This window comes from Sorex araneus, chromosome X (assembly GCF_027595985.1).
Source record: "Sorex araneus isolate mSorAra2 chromosome X, mSorAra2.pri, whole genome shotgun sequence".
NCBI lineage: Eukaryota > Metazoa > Chordata > Mammalia > Eulipotyphla > Soricidae > Sorex > Sorex araneus.
The window spans coordinates 9,255,952-9,277,245 of NC_073313.1; the positions used below are offsets into that span (position 1 = coordinate 9,255,952).

The 21,294-nt window shown below is 58.3% G+C and overlaps 1 protein-coding gene across 5 annotated transcripts in view; it reads left to right on the plus strand.

Annotated features, from left to right (window-relative positions):
• The window catches only part of LOC101551001 (transducin beta like 1 X-linked), a 61,602-nt gene that overhangs the window by 30,688 nt on the left and 9,620 nt on the right, over positions 1 to 21,294 (plus strand). For 4 of the 5 annotated variants that reach the window (XM_055122921.1, XM_055122922.1, XM_055122919.1 and 1 more), the window contains exons 2-3: positions 8,077 to 8,163; positions 12,354 to 12,459. In XM_055122921.1, coding sequence (XP_054978896.1) covers positions 12,402 to 12,459 — 58 coding nt within the window. In that variant the 5' untranslated portion in view covers positions 8,077 to 8,163; positions 12,354 to 12,401. The remainder of the gene's footprint in view (positions 1 to 8,076; positions 8,164 to 12,353; positions 12,460 to 21,294) is intronic. The other variant, XM_055122920.1, reaches the window with a different exon arrangement.

The following is a 21,294-nucleotide window of genomic DNA, read 5'->3' on the forward strand; positions in this document are numbered from 1 at the left end:
ATAGGGTCCCCTGAGCACCGCCAGAGTGCAGAGCCAGGAGTAGCCCCTGAGCCTCGCTGGTGTGACCCCCCCCCCCCCAATCACTGCAGTGACCTGTAAGGAGAACCGCTGTGCGCGCCAGGTGATAGTCGGGAGACGAAACAGCGAGCCCGAGCATCTGCAACGCCGCGCCGCCCCCCACCAGGCCTCCCTGCGCTTCACCCCCGCTTCCGCTTCCGGTGCGCAAGGTCAGGGTCAAGGAGGTCAAGGGACCCCCCCTGCGCGCCCACCGGAAGGAAGTGCTGCCCCTCATCCACCCGCGCTCGCATTCGCGCCCGCCGCCATCCCGCCCGCAGCTGCGCCGCCACGGTACATTCTTCCTGCAACGGAGGCGCGGGACGCACCTCCAGCCCTCTGCGTTGGGCTGCAGCCCCTGGCGCCTCACCCCCGACCCCGCTCCCCTCCCCCCCTCTCTCTGTTCCCCTCCCCCTCGCCCTTTCCCTCTCTCCCCCTCTCCCCCTCCCTCTCTCTGTCCCCCTCCCTCTCCCTCCCTCTCTGTCCCTCTTCCCCTTGCCCCCCTACCCCTCTCCTCCCTCTTTCTCTGTCCCCTCCCCCTCGCCCCTCCCCTCCCTCTCTGTCCCACCCCGTCCCTCTCTGTCCTCCTCCCCCTCCCTCCTCTCTGTACCCCTCCCTCTCCCCTTCCCCCTCCCTCTTTCTCCCCTCCCTCTCTCTCTGTCCCCCTCTCCCCCTCCCTTTCTCTCCCCCTCTCCCTCTGTCTCTCCCTCTCTGTCCCACCCCCTCCTCTCCCTCCCTCTCTCTCTGTCCCACCCTCTGTCTCTCCCTCCCTCCCTCCCTGCTCCCCCTCCCCCCTCTCTCTCCCTCCCTCTCCTCTCTGTCTGTCCCACCCTCTCCGTCCTTCCCTGCAGTCTGTCTTGTACAGTTCTTCCAGAGGGTGTTGTTTGGGTGTTTGCTCTGGTCTTCACCGTTTTGCAGTTCACAGTGAGCCCAGAAGGCCGTGGGCCGTCCTCGGGCCAGGCTGCCCTCCGCCCACTGCTGCCCGGGCTCCGCGGCTGTGGGAAACTCCAGGAGGCTGGCGCGGTGGCGGGTGGGGCGCGGGGTGCCGCGGGCTAGTGACCAGGCCGGGCCCTATAGGAAGATCAGGATGAACCTTGTCGGGCGCTTCCTCCCGCGCCTCTGCCTCGCGGCCCCGTGAAGCCATGTTGGCTTTTGATGTCGACCCAGCGCGTTGCGGTGTGAGTGTCTCCTGCCCAGGCACGGGTCACCCCAGGCGGCGTTTCCTGACATCTGCTGCCTTCTGTCGGTGGCTTTCCTGGCTGGCTTTGATTGACGAAATGTCTGTTTCCAAGCCCCCCAAATCTGAGTACAGGTGGAACCTCTGTTCCAAATGATCCTTCCCTCGAGCTCCCACGGGGCCAGGCCCCCAGAGATGTGCACGGACACCCCGACGATGTGGGGGCGCGGCTGTTCAGAGACCCAGAAATACCCCGGTCTCAGCCCGCAAGGCTGCCGTGGGTCCACGGGAGCCTAGGGGTGCCTTGCTCCATCCGAGGGTGGAGGGGTACGTGTGTCCGAGACCACAGAGGTGCCGTGGGTCCGAGTTGGTAGAGAACCTGGTACAGGACGTGGTCAGCCCTGAGGTTGTGGGTCCCGTCCGAAGCTGTGCAGGACGCACCCGTTGTGCGGCTGTGCAGACCCCATGGGCCTGGGGTTTTCCTTTCAGCCCTGCACTGTCTGTGCTAGTCCAGGCTTAGGCTGCATCGCCCTGACCCTGCTTTGGTCGCCAGCGTCCCGAGGGCCCCCAGGTGCCATGCGGCCTTGAACCCAGTGGTCACCACAGCCGGACTGCCTGTCCGGCCTGGCAGACACGAGGCCGGTTTTGAGTTCGGACTGGGCTGGGTGCAAATGCAGCTCCCCGAGGCCCACCAGGGCCAGCAGGGGCGGCGAAGCCCACCTGTGTGTTGCGTCCTCGCGTTGGTGGCTGGCTCCGGCGCACACCTGCATGGCCGACCCTGCCCGCTTCACAGATACCCGCCCTTGCCCCCCGCTCGGCACCCCTGCTCCTGCTGTCTCTATTGGCGATTCATTTAGGGACCACACTTGGATGGGTGCTCGGGCTGGCTGCGTGGTCCCAGGGCTCGAGCCCTGCAAAGTTTCTGCTGCGCTGTGGCCCACCTTTTTCTTTTTAAGATCCATGACATTTCTGTGAAATCATGGAAATGTCACTCTGGGACCTTGAGGGTGTTTGGTAGCTTTTTAAAAATGAAATAAAGCTTTTCTGTGCCGGGGGTGGGCTGAGTGCAGTACCGTAAAGTTCCGTTCACGCGGCCCAGTGTGAAATCACAGCCGTTTCCGGGGTCCGGTGGACAAGGGAAAGGACAGGGCATCAACCTCCGTGTCACGGGGACACGATGCAGCCTGAAATGGTCACTCATCCTGTCCCCAGAATTTCTCAGGCATACCAGGGGTGGAGTGATGGCACAGTGGAGAGGGCGCTTGCCTTGCCCACGGCAGAACCAGGGCTGATCCCCGGGGCTTGACCCCCCATTGCCCCATAGCGTCCTCTGCGCCCTGGCAGGAGTGGTGAGCATCGCCGGCTCTAGACACAACCAGCCCCACTAGACCCCCAAGAACAGATACTCACCAGCTTCCCAGGACTAACGCATGAGGTGTGGGCTGTGGCATTTCTGTAATTCCTGAACAGATTCGAGAACTTCTGTGTCGGGGAGCACCCAAGATTTGCATGCAGGAACCCCAGATTCCCTCCCACCTGCCAGTGACCGGTCCCCCTGAAGGAAATCCATCGCTCCCCCCCCCCTCCCGTGCACCCTGTAGCTCCACAGTCTGTGGCTTTAAAACAAAACAAAAAACCCACCTTTTGGCCTGTGTTTTGGGGCCAGTCCTGTTGGTGCTCAGAGCGTGCTCCCGGCTCTGCATCCGGGGTCTCTCCTGGCAGTGCCCAGGGGCCCAGAGGAGGTGTGGGTGGAGTCTGGGTGGGCGGCCACAGGCGAGGCGGGGGCCCTTGGCACATGTGTTTAGAACTTGGACGCGCCTGGAGCTGGAGAGTCCGACGGGGGTAAGGCGCTGCCTTGCCCGGGCCGGCCCCAGCTCGGTCCTTGGCACCATGCGGGGCTGCAGGCAGGGCTGTGGGCAGAGTGGCCTCGTCGGGCCTGTCTGTCCCTCACTCAGGCCCTTCCACTGTGCTGTGCGCCTCACTGACTGGGAATCCCAGCTGACTCGGGTTCGATCCCCGGCATCCCACAGGGTCCCACCCCGAGCACGGCCAGGGGTGATCCCCTTGAGCACAGAGCTGGGAGTGAATCCTGAGCACCATTGGCCGTGACCCCCCCCCCCCCCAAGAAAAAAGCAATAAACTCGCCAGGCTGCCCACTGGGCTATGCGTGTAGAAGGCGGCTGGGAGACGGGGCCAGAGAGCAGTACAGTGGGCAGGGCGCTTGCCCTGCATGTGGCTGATAGGGGTCACACTCCCTGGCACCCTCTAGGGTCTCCGGAAGGTCACCAGGTGTGGCCCAAAAACCAGAAAAGAAAAAGAATGGAGGAGATCTGTGTTCGATATCCGGCATCGTGAGATTTCCCAATACGGCCCGGCGAAATGTCATCCTTCCCCTTCAAACCGGATATGGCCTGGAAGGGGGGAAATACACATTTTTGTTGTTGTTGTTGTTATTATTGGGCTGGAGCGATAGCACAGCGGTTGGGTGTTTGCCTTTCACGCGGCCAACCTGTGTTCGATTCCTCCGCCCCTCTCGGAGAGCCCGGCAAGCTACCGAGAGTATGGAACCCGCACGGCAGAGCCTGGCAAGCTACCTGTGCGTATTGGATATGCCAAAAACAGTAACAATAAGTCTCTCCATGAGAGACGTTACTGGTGCCCGCTCGAACAAATCGATGAGCAACGGGATTATTATTGTTATTATTATTACTGTTATTATTTGGTATGAGAGTGAGCTGTGCGTTTGTGTCTGCTTAGCTCCGAGCACACGCTCTTCAAGGGTGGGGGAAGAACCAGGAAGGAGGGGCCCTCATTTCCCTTCCTGTGGAGGCAGACTCTGGAAGCGTCCTACTTTCTGTTCCTATTAGCATGAGAGAGGGAACGTTTATGTTCATCCATCATGACCATCGCTGGACTGGAACCATGGCACAGCGGGTAGGGCGTTTGCCTTGCATGTGGCCAACCCAGATTCAATTCCTCCATCCCTCTTGGAGAGCCTGGCAAGCTACCCATGGCATATTCGATATGCCAAAAACAGTAACAAGTCTCACAATGGAGACATGACTGGTGCCCGCTCGAGCAAATTGATGAACAGCGGGATGGACAGTGACACGACCATCTCGAACCCGGGTCGGCCTTGTGCGAGGCAAACGCCCTACCCGCTGTACTATCACTCCAGCCCCCAGACTTCTTATGTAAAGCAACTATCAAGCAAAATTATTAGTTTTGTAAATCAGCTCTCAGTGATTTTCTAAGTCATAGTTGTTTATTGAAAGTTATAAATCAGTAAGTTTCAACTTGGCAAAATTTTAAAAAACTCTCAGCGTTTTCGGGCCACAGAAATAGTCCAGTGGAGAGGGTGTCTGCCTTGCCTGCAGCTGACCAGGACTGATCCCTGAGTGCAAAGCCAAGGGTGATCCTGAGCACCACTGCAATGTGGCCCGAGCTCTCCAGCCCCCGCACTATCCCCCCCCCCCAAAAAAAAATAGAAGACACAAGAGGACGTGCTGGGCCAGAGAGATGGGACAGTGGGGAGGGCGTTGGCCTTGCACATGGCCACCCCGGGTTCCAGCCCTGACATCCCATATGGAACTCTCACTCCCCACAGCACCGCCAGATGTGACCGAAGCCCCCAAATAGGCAGCAGGCAAAAAACAAAAGAAAGGTTGGGTGGGGGGATTGTTGAGAGGCCAGAGGTGGCATAATGGGTAGGACACCTGCCGTGTACACGTGACATCTATCTGTTGCTTTTGGGGTCACACCTGGCGATGCTCAGGGCTGACTTCTGGCTCTGCACTCGGGAATCACTCCTGGTGGTGCCATGTGGACCCTATGGGATGCCAGGGATCGGACTCTGATCAGCCGCGTGCAAGGCAAACGCTCTCCCGGGTCGCTGCACTATCGCTCCAGGCTAGTGTATATAATTTTTCCCAGTGTTCTTTATGAAAGATGGTTCTATTCGGGTTCGATTAACGGGGAAATATGGTAACGACCAGGTAGTCATAAGATTTCTTATTTGTCTTTATTCTTTCTGGCAGCCAACGTAATTCACGTTGACATGCCCTGTGTCGGAGTGTTATTCTCCCCATTTCGAGTTTCCATCCCCCCTGCAGTTACAACAGACGATGTTCATTATACGCTAACGAATTGAACAACACGTATCTACATATAAATGATTATTTTCAATTCCAAGACGCTCATTTGTTACTACCATCTGCTTTAGACCAAAGATTAAGAATTTCGATTGAAAAGATTTTTCTTTTTTTGTCGCCCTCTCGCCCCAACCCGGAACAGCTTGTAATAGGAGCTGTTTATGTATTAATCACTTATTGAATTATTACGGGTTTTAGTGTTTTAATTTGCTAGCAATTTGGGGCTTATTGTGGTGACAGCTGCCCATATTTTGATACTTGGTGGCATTAGGCAATTTCAGCAGAAGCCTCCTGTCCCTCGCCCCGTAATTCAGAAGGCCAGCCCTGAAAACTTGACTTTGGCTTCCTTGCCGTAAGGAGCATGGTGTGATTCCATCTCCCCCTCCACACACACACACATATACACTCCAGAAAATGGAATTTCCCGTTTTTCCCAGCAAAATCAGTATTCCCTTCAGCTGTTGGATTTTGTGTCCTTTTCAGTCCATTTGTAGACACATTTCGGTTCCTCACTCATCATTCTTCAGTGTCATTTAAAAGAACGGGGAGATTGACCCAGATTGTAAGTTTTATCTTCCATGTCATGAATTCTCATATAGACTGACCAACGGCCCTCTTTCCTAGAGAAGAAAAAGCAGTGGGTATCTCCTCCCTCAGTTTACCTTCTTTAACCTGTGGGGGCGGGAGGAGGTTGCAGTGTGACCTGCTTTGGGAAACAATCTCTGTAATCTTGGGTTTTTTGTTTTTTTTTTTTTTAACTATCCTAAGAAACAGGAGGGCCCTTTCCTAAGGTCTGGAAATTCCTAAGTAGCGAACACCTTTGCACTTGGTGTCTTCGCAGGGGCGCCCTGGGAAATGCAGCCTGGTGCCCTTTAGGAGACGGGGGTGCTTCTTCCTGTTCTGCGCAGAGGGTCACTCCTGGGACTCAGAGACCCGGTGGGGTGCCAGGCCGGTGCCCTCCGCACTGTAGCATCTCTGCAGCCCAAGCTGCTGACGCTTCTGTCGTGCATTGGTGGTCCGTTGTCCTGCAGGAGCGTACCGATGGCTGAGTCTCTGCAGACGCTTGCCTCTTAGGCCTGGCTGCGTCTCGGACGCTGCGGCAGCCAGAGCGGCGCTGAGGAGTGTGGGGGACTCTGCAGTCCCGTGCTCACCGTGCGTGTCTGTGTACCAAATCAAAGCCAAGTTGTTGAAGGTGTTTTTGTTGTTTTTTGGGTGTTTTGGTGTTTGGGCCACACCCAGTGAGGCTCCGGGGTCCCTCCTGGCTCTCGGGCAGTTCTCAGGGGAGGGGCCCTGTGGGATGCGGGGACTCAAACACCTGGGGGTCCCGTGCAAGGTAAGCGCCCTCCTCTCCGGGCCCCAAGCCAGGTTCTCCTGGGAAGCGTTGTCTTATTTTTCTCTCAGGCAGTGTTCAGTGTCAGTTTAAACAATGGGGGGGGGGGGTTGTTGTGGTTGTTGTGGTTCTCCTCGATGGGCCAGTGACTCAATGACTCGGTGCCCCTCTGGCTGTTTTTTTGTTTGTTTGTTTTTGTTTTTTTGCTTTTTGGGCCACACTTAGTGATGCTCAGGGTTACTCCTGGCTCTGCACTCAGAAATTACTCCTGGCGGTGCTATGGGATGCTGGGAATCGAACCCGGGCTGGCGAGGCAAACGCCCTCCCTGCTGTGCTATCCTGTGCTATTGCTCCAGCCCTGACACGCCCCTGGTGCAAATCTAGCTGTGGCCCGGCTCCGAGGTGGTGTGAGAGACGCCTGGGGAAGGCCGCGGGTCCGAGTGTTCATTGTGCTGAGGGCTGGCGGCGTTGGCATCTAGGATCTGGTCTCGGTTGTTGCTGTTTTTATTCGCGCATCTTTTGTTTTCATTAAAGCATCGTTGATTTAGAAAGTGATTTGTGGTCGGGGTTAGATGCCGCCTCCGGCGCGACTTCCTTTCCAGTGTCCCCTGGGTCCCTCCCGCGCCTCCCGGCCTGCCTTGACAGACACTTTTCTCAGCTGGCTTCAAGTTTGGGTCTCTGGGGGTCAGTGTGCTTGCCTGCAGCCTGGTTATAGCTCTCCATTCCTTCCCCCCGTGTCCCTGTGTCCCCAACTCGGCCCCTCATTCCTTCCCACCTGTGCCCTAGCTCCCTGTCGCTAGTTGCCTGTCTTTTTTCCCCCTCCCCTCCACTCTTGGTGGTGCTCTGGGACCCTATGGCAGGCGGGGGATCGAACCCAGGTCTGCCGGTGCAAGGCCTCCTGCTGTGCTGTCTCCTCTGCTCCTTCTTTCCTTGGCCGTAGGCTCTGGGCCAAGGTTGACCAAGGGATCCCCCTCCTTCAGACACTGCACGCCCTTATCCAGCTTTTATTTATTCTTTGTTCTTGTTTATTGGGGGCCCCACTGGCTGTGCTGTGGGCGTTCTGTCCCCATACTGTGCTTAGAGTGATCCCTGACCGAGCTTGGGGCTCTAACCGGACAAGGCCAGTGCCCGGCCCGCCCTGGACTCTCTGCGACTGTTGCTCTGTGTTTCTGAGCTCGGGGTACAGCGGGGGTGGGGGAGTGCTGATGGAACCGTTCTCAGACGCCTCTTGCCAAGATGGGAACATGGAAACACGGCCATTGACTCCAGCGGCTTGCGTCATAAGGCGAGGGGCAGAGGCTTGGCAGAGCCTGGTGGCGGCTTCCGGTGATGGCTCCTTCTCACGTGTCCTCAATTCTCTGCAGACAGGCTCCCCGCGGACGCACCGTCGTGGATGTGACCAATGCTGGCAGCTCCCCGGAGCGGCGTGGACACATGAAGTCACTCTAAAGGTAAGGTCCGGCCGTGTCCTCGCCAAGGGCGCCGCCCTGTGGGGCATCTGAGCCGGGGGGCCCGGAGTACTTCTGGGCTGAGCTGCGCCCCTCCGTCATGCTGGCCACTGGATGTGACCCCTAGAGAGAGAAAACAGGGTCCAACCCCGGCATCCCGCATGGTTCGCCAGCACCACCACGAGTGCAGCACCAGGGGGAGCCCCTGAGCTTCGCATGTGACCCCAAAAGACAGGAAAAGAACCAAATCAAATTGAACATATGAGAATATAGCTGTCGTTTCACTCCTGGTTCTTCCTTCTCTGCCTTCGTGGCGGTGTAACACCGTCTCGAGTGTCTGCAGATGGGGTCACTGGCCCTCCTTGATATAGACGGGGAGCACGCGGCTGACCCAGGTTTGCTCCCCGGCACGGCGTGGGGTCTCCTGAGCATCGCCAGGTGGGGCTCCAAAACCAAAAGCAGTGTCGGTAAAGAGGGCAGCTGCAGACACCGCCCACAGGGCTGAGCCGTCTGTGCGGGAGGCGGCGTCTCAGCCTGGACTCTCTGGGACCCGGATGTGGTGTTTGCATACTGGGGCCAGAGGACCAATTTTCTCTGAGCCAGCCGAGCTCTTCACTACTCCAAGTGAGCCTATAAAAGCATTGTGCATTACTTTTTTTTTTCTCCTCCTTGAATATTTAATTGATTGGGGCCACACATGGGTGCTCAGGACATCGGTGCCTCTGTGCTCACAGGTCATTCCTGGCAGGACTCGGGGACCAGAGAGGGCACTGGGGATTGACCCTAGATCAGCTGTGTGCAAGGCAAGCGCCCTACCTGCTGTCCTGTCGCTTCAAACCCCCATGTACATATTTGAAAACCAGTGTTTAGGAGGGGACAAAAAGGTTGCAATCTGCTTAGTGAAGTTTGTGACTGGCCTTGATTGTGAATAGTGCTGTAGGGTTTTGTTGGGTTTCGGTTTTGTGTTTTGTTCGTTTGTTTTTGTTTTTTGATTTGTTTGTGGGTATTTCTGTGATGAAATTATTTGGGCACGTGATTTATAATTTTGTTTGTGCTAAGTTTTCAGGCAGACGATGGTTCCCCACAATCATTTTCTTCGAGCCAAGGTGGCTAAGTTTTTGAAGTGGACCTATATTAAAAGAGTGGTTTGACACTGGTGCCACCAGCAGTGTCAGCTTCCCTCCACAATGTCCGCGGGTCCCTTCACCCCACGCTTGCTCGCTCGACATGCATCTTTTTCCCCTCCTTTTGCGGTCACACCTGGCGGTGCTCAGGGCTTACTCCTGGATCGGTCTTGGCAGTGCTCAGAGGTCTAGAGGAGGTGCCTGGGTTTAATCCCTACCTTGTCTACTCAGCAGTGTTGGCTTGGGGGCCACCTGTTCTGCTCTCAGGGATCACTCCTGCTGATGCTTGCCCCCATCCCTCTGGGATGCCGGGGATCGAACCCAGGTCGGCCTCATGTAAGGCAAGTGCCCTTCCCAGTGTTCTGTCACTCCAGCCCCCCATTTTATTTTTAAAATTCATTCCTGTGGTTTGCATGCAGACGACAGTGTTGCTGGCCCTGCGCTGGCTCAGCGCCCATGCCGCGCCTGTCCTTGCCATGCTGCCGTCCGCCTCGTTCTGCTTTGCCCTGATTTCTCTTCTTCTGGGCCCTTTGGACTGTAATCTGGGGACGGCTTGGCCCCTTCAATCCCACCCTGTGGCATTCCCTTGTCCTGGATTCCAGACATCAGTGAGGTGGGCTGGCATTTGACCACCTTCTTCCCCCTGCACACAAGACCTTCCGGTTCCATCCCGGTGACAGCACAGTCCCCTGCTTTCCCCTTGCTTGGGCCCGCGTGGCCTCGAGGCTGTGTGTTGTAGCCCGGGGCCGCTGTGCTCTGGGAGCGGCGGCTCCGTCCCCTGCATCCCGCAGGGGCCCCGAGCAGTGACTGGAGACCCTGGGCATCTGTCCGTGTGGCCCCCAAAGAAAACCGAAACACGTTCATAAATTCTTTTTCTAGCTGGTGGGGTGGATGGGGATTGGGGCCACGCATGTCAGGGCTGATGTGGGATCACTCTGGGTGGCCACGGGCAGACCCAGCACCTTCACCCAGTTCTCTCTCTGCCCTGAGCTTCGTTTCTCTGATTTCTACCTGGCAGTCACAAAGTGACTCAGTCACGAGTAACAGAGGTTGCATGTGTCGGGTTTGGGACTGGCATAAATGAACCGTCTCTCTTGAGCGCTCAGCTTCCTGCCACATGGCATGACAGGGCCAGTGATGACCTTTATCTCTGAGTGGACAAGGTGACGAGGATGAGCCGTGGCTGGCCGTGAGAGGGCCCCGTGCCCCGGCCTCAGCCGGCTGACAGTCTGTGCAATCCATTTGCTCTGTCTCCTATTTCTCTTTTCTCACACCCGTGCGGGCCCATTGTGACTGACACGCCAGGACGCGCTCTGCCACTAAGCCACATCCCCCGCCCGGCCTAAGTAGCCAGACCGTCAGCGATCTCGAGCCAGGCCGAGATGCTTATTGGTTCAGGGCCAGGCAAAGGGGCAAAACAAGTGCGTGATGTTTGCAGCGTCAGCGCGTCCCTGAGAGGCCCTGCTGCCTGCAGCTCATCTGAGAATGTGTGTCTGTGTGTGTGTGTGTGTGTGTGTGTGTGTGTGTGTGTGTCTGCGTTAGAACCCACGCACGTTTATCTGCAAGTAGCCCTGGGTTCAGAGCGACAGCTCGTTAGGCTGAGTGGATGCTGGCGGCCCTGGCGGCCCCCGGCGCTGCATTCCCCCAAACGTCCAGCTGATGCCGGCCGTAGCTGCAGTGGAGGTAAACTCATCCCGTTGGGGGAAGACCCGTAGGGAGCCGGCGCTGCCGTGGGGGCTGGGAGCAGAGGCGGGTGGCGGCCATGTAGACTGGCCTGAGCAACCTAGTCTTGAAGCCACTCCTGGGTGGCACGTGTGGCAGCTGTTGGCACAGGGTCCTCACTGGGCCTCCTTGGGCCCTCCTGGGAAGCTAGAGAGTCTTCTTTTATTTTTAATTAAAAACATTTTTAATTAAGTTTCCTTGAGATAAATAGCTACAAAGTTGCACATGATTGGGGTTCGGTCATACAAATTTCCAGCACCCACTCCTTCACCAGTGTCTTTCTGCCATAGTGTCCCCGGGTTCCCTCCCGCCCCTCCTTCCCCCACCTGCGGCTCTGGCGGCTCGCTCTCTCGCTCGCTCGCTCGCTTTCTCTCTCCCTCTCTTCCTCTCCCCCTCACCCCCGCCGTCTCTCTCCCCCCGCCCCCCGAGAGGTTCTCATGCATGTCCCTTTCCCTCCCTTCCGCACTCAGAGTGCTCATTTCCAGCTGCCACTGTCCTAGTGGTCCCTTCTGGTCCTAGCTGCCCTCTCCCCGCCCTCCTCGTGACTAGCTCCCTGCAGAGAGAGAAACAGGCCCAGCAGATCTGCGTTTGCCTTGAACGTCGCCCGCTCAGGTTTGGTCCCCCCCGCGCCTGCCAGGCGTGATCCCTGAGAATCCCGCTGTGCCCCAGCACAGTTTACATGCTCCTGACGTGGGGGCCACACAGGACAATGCTTAGGGTGCTTTGCTCGCCCAAGGCCAGCCCAGGGACCACCCCTGGCATCTTGGCAAAAAATGATGACAAAATTCTTTTTTAACTATTGCTAGAAAGCAACACACATCCCCCTACCGCAAGAAAAAATTGGGGGCAGTGAGAGAGGGGACGTGCTATGTGCAAGCGCGGACAGGAGCACCGGGGGGAGTGAGTCACCCCTCCCACCCCAGCCCAGAAGGACGCAGTGGGAGGGGTTCTGCGGTGCGGGCCTGTGCTCAGCTGACTCCCAGGGCTCCTTGGGGGCTGCCGTCAGGCAAGGACGCGGCTTTCCCGAGGGACTGTCGCTCCGCGCCCCGAGTCAGGGGTGGTTTGTTTTTGCTTTCCAGGGGGGTGGGCGCACCCGGCAGTTCTCAAGCTGTCGTGGCCTGCACTCAGGGTCACTCCCGGCAGTGCTCCTGGCTCCGTGCCTGCAGCCCTGCCGTCCTCCCGCCTGGCTCCCCGTCACGAGTCTTACTGGTATTTCGGGGTGCTCCTCTGGGCTCCCCCAAGGGAATGCGTTTCACAAACCACAGCAGACAATGAACAGCCTCCCTGACACAGCCTCGCGCGAGGCCCGGTGTCAAAGCTGTCGCCTCCCATCTCTCCTTCCCGCAGAGCCCGGCTGCTGCTTCCTGCGACCTCCTCACCGCCAGGTGAAGTAAGATGAGCATAACCAGTGACGAGGTCAACTTCCTGGTGTATCGGTATCTACAGGAGTCAGGTGAGGCGCGGGCCGTGGCGGGGTGTCGGGTGGGGAGGGTGGGCCGTTGGGTCTCCGGGGACAGGGGCTGTGCTGAGCCGGGCGTCTTGGACTTTCCCTGCCTTTTCTGTCTGGGAGAGGAAGTTGGGACAGATTCGCCTCGGCGTGGCTCCAGAGCTACCCACTAGGCTGCACTCCCCCAGGTGGTGCAAGGGGCCCAGGCGGGCCATGAGCTGTCCTTGGTGAGGAAGCGCGCTCAGATGCCCTGTCCTGCTCTTCCCTCCCCGCTGGCCTCGGCCCCCAGTGCTCTCGGTGAGTGCTGTTCCGGCACCTCCCGGGCCGGCCGAGCTCTGAGCGTAGGAATAGCCTACGGCTGGTGTGGGTGGGCGTGCGGGCACGCACCCACGGGCACTTGGGGACCAGTCCTGGCTCAGCGCACGGGGCCGTGAGGGGTGTGGGATGGGGCCAGGCACTCGCTCCCGCCCTGCCCTGCCCGATGGCCGCGCTCTGCGCCGTGTTCTCTGTCAGCCCAATGGACTTGGGAGCACCGCCCTGTCCTGCTGGGCCCCAGGCCGAGCTGGGCCCCGTGGGGCCTCGGGTCGTGTGCGCTGCTGGGAGCAGTCAGCTGGCCCAGGAGCCGTGGGCAGGTGGGCTCGTGTCTCAGGTGCGGTGCGTGTGTCTCCTGCCACGATTTCCGAGGTGGACGTCGGCCAGCTGCTGACCATCTTGCTGGCTACACACGGCCAGGCTCTGACTAACCGACCATAGGAGGAGGTAGAGCAGCCAGACTGGACTTTGGGTCCCTCACGCCCGGCGGCGTGGGTTTTGCTATTTTTATGGTGGCTTGGCAGGAGCAGAGAATGTGAAACGCATCTCATGTGAGTGTAGGCTGGGGAGGGGGTGGACAGGGCGGCCTGGGTTTGAGCCCTGCTACCCCTCCTGAGCCCTGCTGGGCCCCTCCCCCACCCCAGCACCCCAGAGCAGGGCCGGAGCCATAGCACATTGGGGAGGGCGTTTGCCTTGCACGCAACTAGCCCGGGTTCGATCCCTGGCATCCCATAAGGTCCCCCAAGCACCGCCAGGAGTGATTCCTGAGTGCAGAGCCAGGAGGAACCCCTGAGCATTGCCGGGTGTGTCCCAAAAAGCAGGGAAAAAAAAGCCCAAAGCCCCCCGACTGAGCGTTGTGTTGGCCGAGTCTCAGCCGCGGTGGCCCCAGACTGCCTGGTCACTGCGGCCGTTTCCCGCCCCGTCCATCCCGAGCGAAGTGCAGGAGGTATTTTGTGCTTTCCTCTTGCCCACGGGACGGGCCGGGGCTGGGGGCTACCAGTCATTCCGAAGCAGGCAGCTTTTCGCTTGTTTGTTTTCTTAACTTTGATTTTCTTTTGTGCAGAGCGTGGCCTGGCCTCAGCAGCGCTGTGGGTTCGGGTGCGCCCTCCCCCCACAACCTGCCGCCCCCACCCCCCACAACCTGCCGCCCCCACCCCCCACGCTCAGCTCCTCCATGGCCCCATGTCGGCTGAGGGCCTGGTCAGGCCCAGGAGCCAGGGGCAGAGCTGGGGCTTGAACTTGGGGCCCGAGCCGCGCTGTGGGTACAGTGTGGATGGGGGGGGGTATTATTTTCAGTTTTGGGTGATGCTCAGGAGTCACTTCTGACTCTGCGCTCGGGGATTTATTTTTTATTTTTTATTGAATCACAGTGAGGTGTAGACTTACAACGTTGTTCTTAGTTGGGTTTCGGACATGCAGTGTTCCATCCCCTGCCCCGTCCCTTCACTTATGGACATTTACCAACACCAGAGTCCCCGCTGTTCACCCCACCCCTTGCCTGTCTGTGGCAGGCTTTCGCCCCCCCTCCTCTCTCTCCCCCTCCCCCTCCCCCCCTTTTGGGCATTGTGGTTTGCAGTCACTAACACTGTCATCCCATTGCTCATCGGTTTGCTCAAGTGGGCACCGGTAACATCTCCATTGTGAGACTTGTTGTGACTGCTTTTTGGCACATCCAGTACGCCACAGGTAGCTTGCCAGGCTCTGTAAGAGGGGTGGAGGAATCGAACCCGGGTTGGCCGTGTGCAAGGCAAATGCCCTACCTGCTGTACACCCGGCGGTGCTCAGGGCTGACTCCTGGCTCTCTGCTCTGGGATCACTCCTGGTGGGGCTCGAGGGACCCTGTGGGCTGCCAGGGATCGAAGCAGGCTGCGTGCAAGGCAAGTGCTCGGCCAGAAAAAATGGAGTCATGCAAGTCGCATGTCAATGAATGGACCTGGGGAGAGTCGTGGGGATACTGAGTGACTGCACTCATTGGTGGGACGTAACAAAAGGTAGTTCGAGACTGGCGTCCAAAGGCAGTGGAAACAAGGCCCCGAGGACGGGTCCACGTTGGAAGCTCGCCACAAGTGGAGGGGGTGGGCAGCGAGGATAGAGACGGGACCACTACGGCGAGGTGAAGGGACAAACATGATGGCCTTTCGGTACCTGTATTGCAAACTGTAATGGGGGGGGGGAAGAGAGAGAGAGAGAGAGAGAGAGAGAGAGAGAGAGAGAGAGAGAGAGAGAGAGAGGAGAGAGGAGAGAGGAGAGAGGGAAGAGAGATCAGGCGAGGGGGGCGGCGGGAGGGAAACTGAGGACATTGGTAGTGGGAAATGCGCACTGATGGACGAATGGGTGTTGGGAGGTTGATTGTATGACTGAGACCCACTTGTGGACACCTATGTGTGTGTGTTATTTATTTTATTTTTTCAGTAAAATTTAGTGTTGCTCGGGGGAGCCCTTTTGGTGCAGGGGGTCCGAGCGGGGCCAGCTGTGTGAGACTAGGCTGACCCTGGCACCGCCTCACACAGTGCTGCTGGGGCCGTTGGTGAAGGGAATGGAGCCCCGGCTCTGTTTGGGGTGGGAAGGAAGGGGCTCGGGCCTCTGCCTCGCTGTGGCAGTGCCTGGGGTGCCAGCCGTCTTCAGCACGGGCTCAGCGGGGACGCGTCTCCGCCTTCCCGTTTCGCATCTGCGCTTCTCTGCTCCACGGCCCTTTCCGGGCGCCCGAGGCCGTGGACAGATGCCTCGTCTATCAGTTCGTGGGTGTCCCCATCAGGTGTCCCAGTACCCACGTCCCCTCAGTTTGATCCTGAGAAACTGGAGAGACCACACAGCAGGGAGGTGCTGGCCTTGCATGCAGTCGCTTCCAGGAGCGATTGCTGAGTGCCAGGAGGAAGCCCCCAGCACAGCTGGGTCTGGCCCCCAAATCAAACATAAAATTTGGGCTTTAATGAATTTCCCCTGCTCGCCTCCTCCCTCCTAAAGGAAGGGGGGAGACCTATCTTGAAAAAACAGATTTGAGAAGCTGGAGCAATAATACAGCGGGGAGGGCATTGCCCTTGCAGGCAGCCAACCAGGGTTCGATCCCTGGCAATCCCATATAGTCCCCCGAGCATCGCCAGGAGTAATTCCCGAGTGCAGAGTCAGGAGTAACCCTGAGCATCGCCGGATGTGATCCAGAAAGAAAGAAAAAAAAAAAAAGTAAAGGAAAGGAAAACCAGACTTGACTCATTTTGTAAATGTGAGATTTCAGAGTCGTGTCTGTCATCGTCTGCCCGGGAGTTTTCCTGGGATTCTCATTTCTTCCTCCTTTATCTTCTTGGCCTGCCTTTGGTTTCCTGCAGCTGCAGAGCTCAAATAGATGTTTTCAATGCACTCCCCAATTTCATTAAAATTTTCCATGGTATTTTTTCCCTCGAGGAAGGAGAAAGTCTGCCAAGAATGTTCTCCGGCAGATAATAAAATAATTAGGGGTAGCTGACTTTGAATAGAAGGTCCCCCCCGCCCCCCCGTAGCGGGGTGGGGGAGGTTACATAATTCAGAGGACAGCGTTTATATTGGTGAGGAATCGGTGCCATGAACGGGAGGGGCTGCTTACCCCCAGGTTTCCTGGACCAGGTCGGCCTTTGTCTCTGGTGCGTTTCCAGGGAGGAGTGGGAATGTCTCTTCTCTCTTAATGCGCCAGAGGTTCGGGGCTTGCCCAAAGCTGCCTCCCAATCTTCTCCGAGTGCCTTGTACAAGATGCTGACATTACCTTGTTTAAAAGGCCTTTGGGGCTGGAGCAATAGCATGGCAGAGAGGGCGTTTGCCTTCCACACCAGCAACCTGGGTTTGATCCTTGGCATCCCGTAGGGTCCCCCAAGCACCGCCAGGAGCAATTCCTCGTGGAGAGGCAAAAGTAACCCCTGAGCATCAACCGATAAGCACACCCCCCACCCTCAAAAAGGGCCTTTGAGTCAGGAAAAGGACGTAGGTTCTCTTCCCCCTTCCCACCACCAGGGGGCACTGCTGTGCGCAGAGCCTGAACTGAGACGTGAGGACCAGAGAGAGTCAGCCTGCCTCGGCGGCTTCTGGGTGTGCAGCCAAACCACAGATACGTAGAACCGGCTGAAAATGGTTCTGGAGAGGTCAGGGAGATCGTACCGGTCCCAGGGTGTCGCTGCTCCTGGGTGGGGGTTGGTCACCGGCCTGACCACCGTGACCCGAGGGTCTCTTGGGTGCATTCAGGGTCAGATCACTGTCCCCGCAACCCCCGACATCAATGAAAGGAAGAAGGAACGCAAATAAATAAAACGAACAGAGTAGAGAAAAGTTAAATCAACGAGGCGTCGAGGAGAAGCCCTTACCCTGCAGAGCCCTGGGGCTAGTTTGTCCGCGGCAGTGTGTCCTGTTCCTGGAGCCCGACAGTTTCTCTGGGTGACCCTCCAAGCAGGGGGAAAGGTGCCTTTAAGGCTTTCCTGTCTGTCGGGCTGGGGTCTCCCATGCAGTACTCATGGCGACTCTCGCCTCAGTGCTCCCAGGGGGGCATGCCCTGCTGGGGATCCAGCTCATGGTGGCTGCGTGTGTTCAGCCTATTGCTACTGTATTTTCTTCCCGTTTATATTTTTTCTTTCTTTCCCGTTTTATTTAGACGCCATGGTTGACCAGGTTATCCGTGATGGTTTGTCCCAGGCACTGCATATGCCGGCCCCAGTCCCACCAGCGCTGTCCCCTTCCCTCCGCCCTGGTCTGTGTCTCCCCGTAGCAGGCTCCCGGTCACTTTACATTGTCTGCTACTAGAAATAGATTTCTGAATTCTTAAGGAAAGGAACTTTCTTGAAAATCTCTGTGTCTCTCCACGGGACGTTGAGCCGAGGGTGGCCTGCGGTGCCGGTGCTCCCAGGCTCCCCTGGACAGCCCGTCCGCGCGGGCGTGCTCCTGCGGGCGTGCGAAACTCGCGGCTCTCCGGGAGTCTCTGGGCAGGGCCAGCCTGAACTGGTGGCGATGGCAGGACGTGGCTGTTGTTTCTTCTCCTTGTTGGGCTCTACTTGGTGAGGCCGGGGTGGGGGGTTCTGTGCTCCGGGGTGTCCAGGCTGCCACCTGCACACTTGGCTTATGCTCGGCCCCCGCCACTTCCCCCTGGCCCCTCAGCGAGCTGCTTGGCATCGTCCCCTCCCCTAGAAAGCTCCAAGCGCGCCTGGCGCGTCCCGCTCCCTCTCAGGCAGCGGCTTAACCACGTGGGCTGGGCCCGTCCCAGAGGCGCGGGCAGCGGCCCCTGGGAGCACGTTGGCTGAGAGTGACTGTGACCAGCCGTGAGCGTGCGCCGTGTCCGCCAGCCTACGTCGCCGTCCTGCCTCCCGGTGCCAGTGAGCTGCCCTGCCCTGGAGCACGCGCTGCTCTCGTGTCTCCGCACCGCGCACGCTGCAGCTGGCGGCGGGTCCCAGGGGGCTGCAGGGCTGGAGGGCAGGCCCAGCTTCAAGTCCCAGCGTGGCTGAACGCTGCTGGTTGTGGGCTCAGCACGCATGCACGCATGCACACACACAAACACACACACGACAGTCGCTAGTTTGAAATCCATGCTTCTGTACTGCTGCTTTGAGGCCGTCCGCCCTGGGGCGCGCGGGAGGACAGCTGTGCACTGGGGCACGTTTCTAAGTGCGGTTTTGTAGGCCTGAGCGCTCCTGTGGCACTGATTCCCCCGCTGTCACGGGCAGCCCGTCCCCAGGCATGACCCCAAGCACAACTGCACACCAGTGAAACTTGGTTTGCAGACCTCGGGCCGGAAGCTGGTCCCCACCGCTCAGTTTACCTCAGCGTCTCGAGCATCACAAGGAAGCACGTCCCACCTCTGCACACACCGTGTCCCACGGAACCCAGCAGCGTTCCAAGTGTGCCTAGTCCAAAAGGCACAGATTCTGGTCTCTGCCTCAGGCCAGTGCCTCGGGCTTCAGCAGAGCTTGCCGAGAAAAGGGTGCATGGGGTTTTGCTTCCCTGGGGCCGCTGAGCTGTCTTCCTCGTGCTTGGAGACAGATCCTGGTGACTGCGGCCAGCTGAGAGTGGCCAGGAAGTGGGCTGCGCGGCCGCAGTGACTGCGGTGAAGCCGTTTGGGATTTACGGGCCTCTGGCACCAGCTACCAAGCGCCTGCTCAGTTCTCTCAGTTATCTCTTCTTCCCAACAAGTGCACGGGGCAGATGTGGGGGTCCCCGGTTTGCCGCGTGCAAGAGACTCTGGCACCTGTGTCTCAATTTTTATGAGTGCCGTGGCCAGGGTCAGGCCCAGGACTCCCAAGGCAAGGCGAGCGCTGTGCCGAGAGCACCAGCCCCGCCCAATGGGGGTGGCCTGCAAGGAGGCTCAAGTGACGGACACGGGTTCGCGCCCTTGGCCTCTCCGGCTGTATTCAGAGGGCACCCCATCAATGTCTGGGGGCAGGCAGCATTCTGCACGGAGGCGAGGCCCACAGCGGTGGCCAGCTCTGCTCTGGAAGAAGTCAACCCGAGGCTCGGGAGCACCCGATCCCCACCCACCAGCGACACCCAGAAGAGCCTCCGGTCCTGCGTGCTGGACGGTCACGGCTGCGCTGAAGGCAGGACCCAGAGCCCCTCCTCCTCGTGGCTGGAAGACCACGCTCCCCCTCGAGTGCTTTGGTGAGAGACGAGGAAGCGGGAGGGCGAGCTAAGAGCGTCCACCATCCGAGTGGGAAGCAGGGGACAGGTCCACACAGAGGTGCTCGACGCGTCACAAGCAGCTCGGCCAGCTGCCCCGCACAAAGGTCTCTGAAGCGACACAGGTGCCAGAGTCTCTTGCACGCGGCAAACCGGGGACTCTCCCCTCAGCTCCTTGAGGTACCTTTTCACCTACATGTCCTACAGACCGAAGCAGAGACCCTGCCGCCCGGCCCTCCTTCCTGGTCCTGCCGTGGACCTCTCCATCGTCAGCTGTCTAAAGACTCAGCCCCTGGTCCCACGCAACAAGATGGTCCACATCTGCAGCTGGACATTATCCCCAGAGAATCACGCATTCTGTGTTTAAAGACGTTGACAAACATTCAGGGCAGCCCGGAGGGGAGTGGGTGAGCCCAGCATCCACCCAAAGGGAACCCCAACAGCTGAAAACCTCCACATTTCACAGTCGCCACTATGCTCCTGGCTGGACCCCACTGCTCGGGATGAGCCTCACCCAGGAGTTAATCTGCTGAAACACTCAGATATGCAGGTTTTGTGACTGAAATCTCCAGGCTTTCACTGAGTCAGGATGGGCTATCTCCCCCCATACCCTTGTACTTCCTAAAGCTCTGGCAGTCAGCACACACCCCAAAGACACCAACCACCCAGTTCAGAAATTTAACTCCAGCTGTATCACCCTGTGAAAAATTTTGTACTTCCTGGAGCAACATCTCAAACTGTACCACACTGATAAACCATGAGTAGTAGCACACCTGAATGGATGGGATGTAATGTAGAAGGCAACCGATCTTGATGAACAAAGTATAAATACAGGGTGTTTACACTGGAGCAGCATCTTGGTAATCTCTGACGAGGATGTAATGGTTCCATGATGAGATTCAACAATCTTCCCTGGCTTTTTTCTAAGGAAACACTTTTTTGATTATTCTGTTAGCACGTTATTGATGACAACCAATATAAAATAAATTATTGAGGGCCTGCTGTGGCTTAAGGGGTGCTTGGGAAAATTGAGGACTGTGGTGGAGGGAAGGTGTCATGGCGGGGGGACGGGCCCTGGGGTGTTGAATGCCTGTAACGAATCATCATGAGCAACCTGTAAACCACAGTGCTTATATAAAGTTTAAGGGGCGGGGGGGGGCATAGAAAAAAGAAGGTTGACGGAGAAACTCAGGGGTCCTTTGCGCCTCCGGCCGGGCCCAGCCAAGCTGCTCTGCCCTTCTGTGAGCAGAGGCTGCAGCTTTCTGTGCTGGCAGGGGGAGACATGGCGTCTCAGAATCCGAGCAAGGGGACGGTGCCCTGCAGCCGTGTGCCGTGAGCTCCCCGCAGTGGCTAAGCGGGGGAAGAGCCACTGGCAGCGGCCGCGCACACGCCCAGGGCTGGCTGCGTGTGGTAAGAGGGAAGGGGTCAGGCATGCTCTAACCTCCATCGTGGTGGGGACGAATGAGGGAATGAATAAAGGACGTTCCCCGTGTGCGTGAGCCCGTGAACGAAGGACGTTCTCCAGAACTGTTTCCTGAGTGGATGCTATGAGTGAGTGCGTGCCCCTGGAGTCAGTATGTTTTGGGATCCCGCCTGTCGTGCTCACGGCCTTCTCCTGGCTCTTTGTTCAGGGATCACTTCGGCAGTGCTCATGGGCACTCTACGTCGTGCCGGGGATTAAACCCGGGTGGGTTGGCCACCTGCAAGGCAATATGTGCCGTGTTATGGTCAGGCCTCCCTCGCTGCTGGGGTGGTTTTGGGGGTGGGGGAGTAGAGTCACCTACTGATGCCCAGGGCTCACTCCTGCCTCTGCACTCACAACTCACTGCTGGGATGCCGGGATGGAACCTGGGTCGGCCGCGTGCCAGGCAAACGCCTTCCTGGCTATGCTCTCGCTCCGGTTCCTCC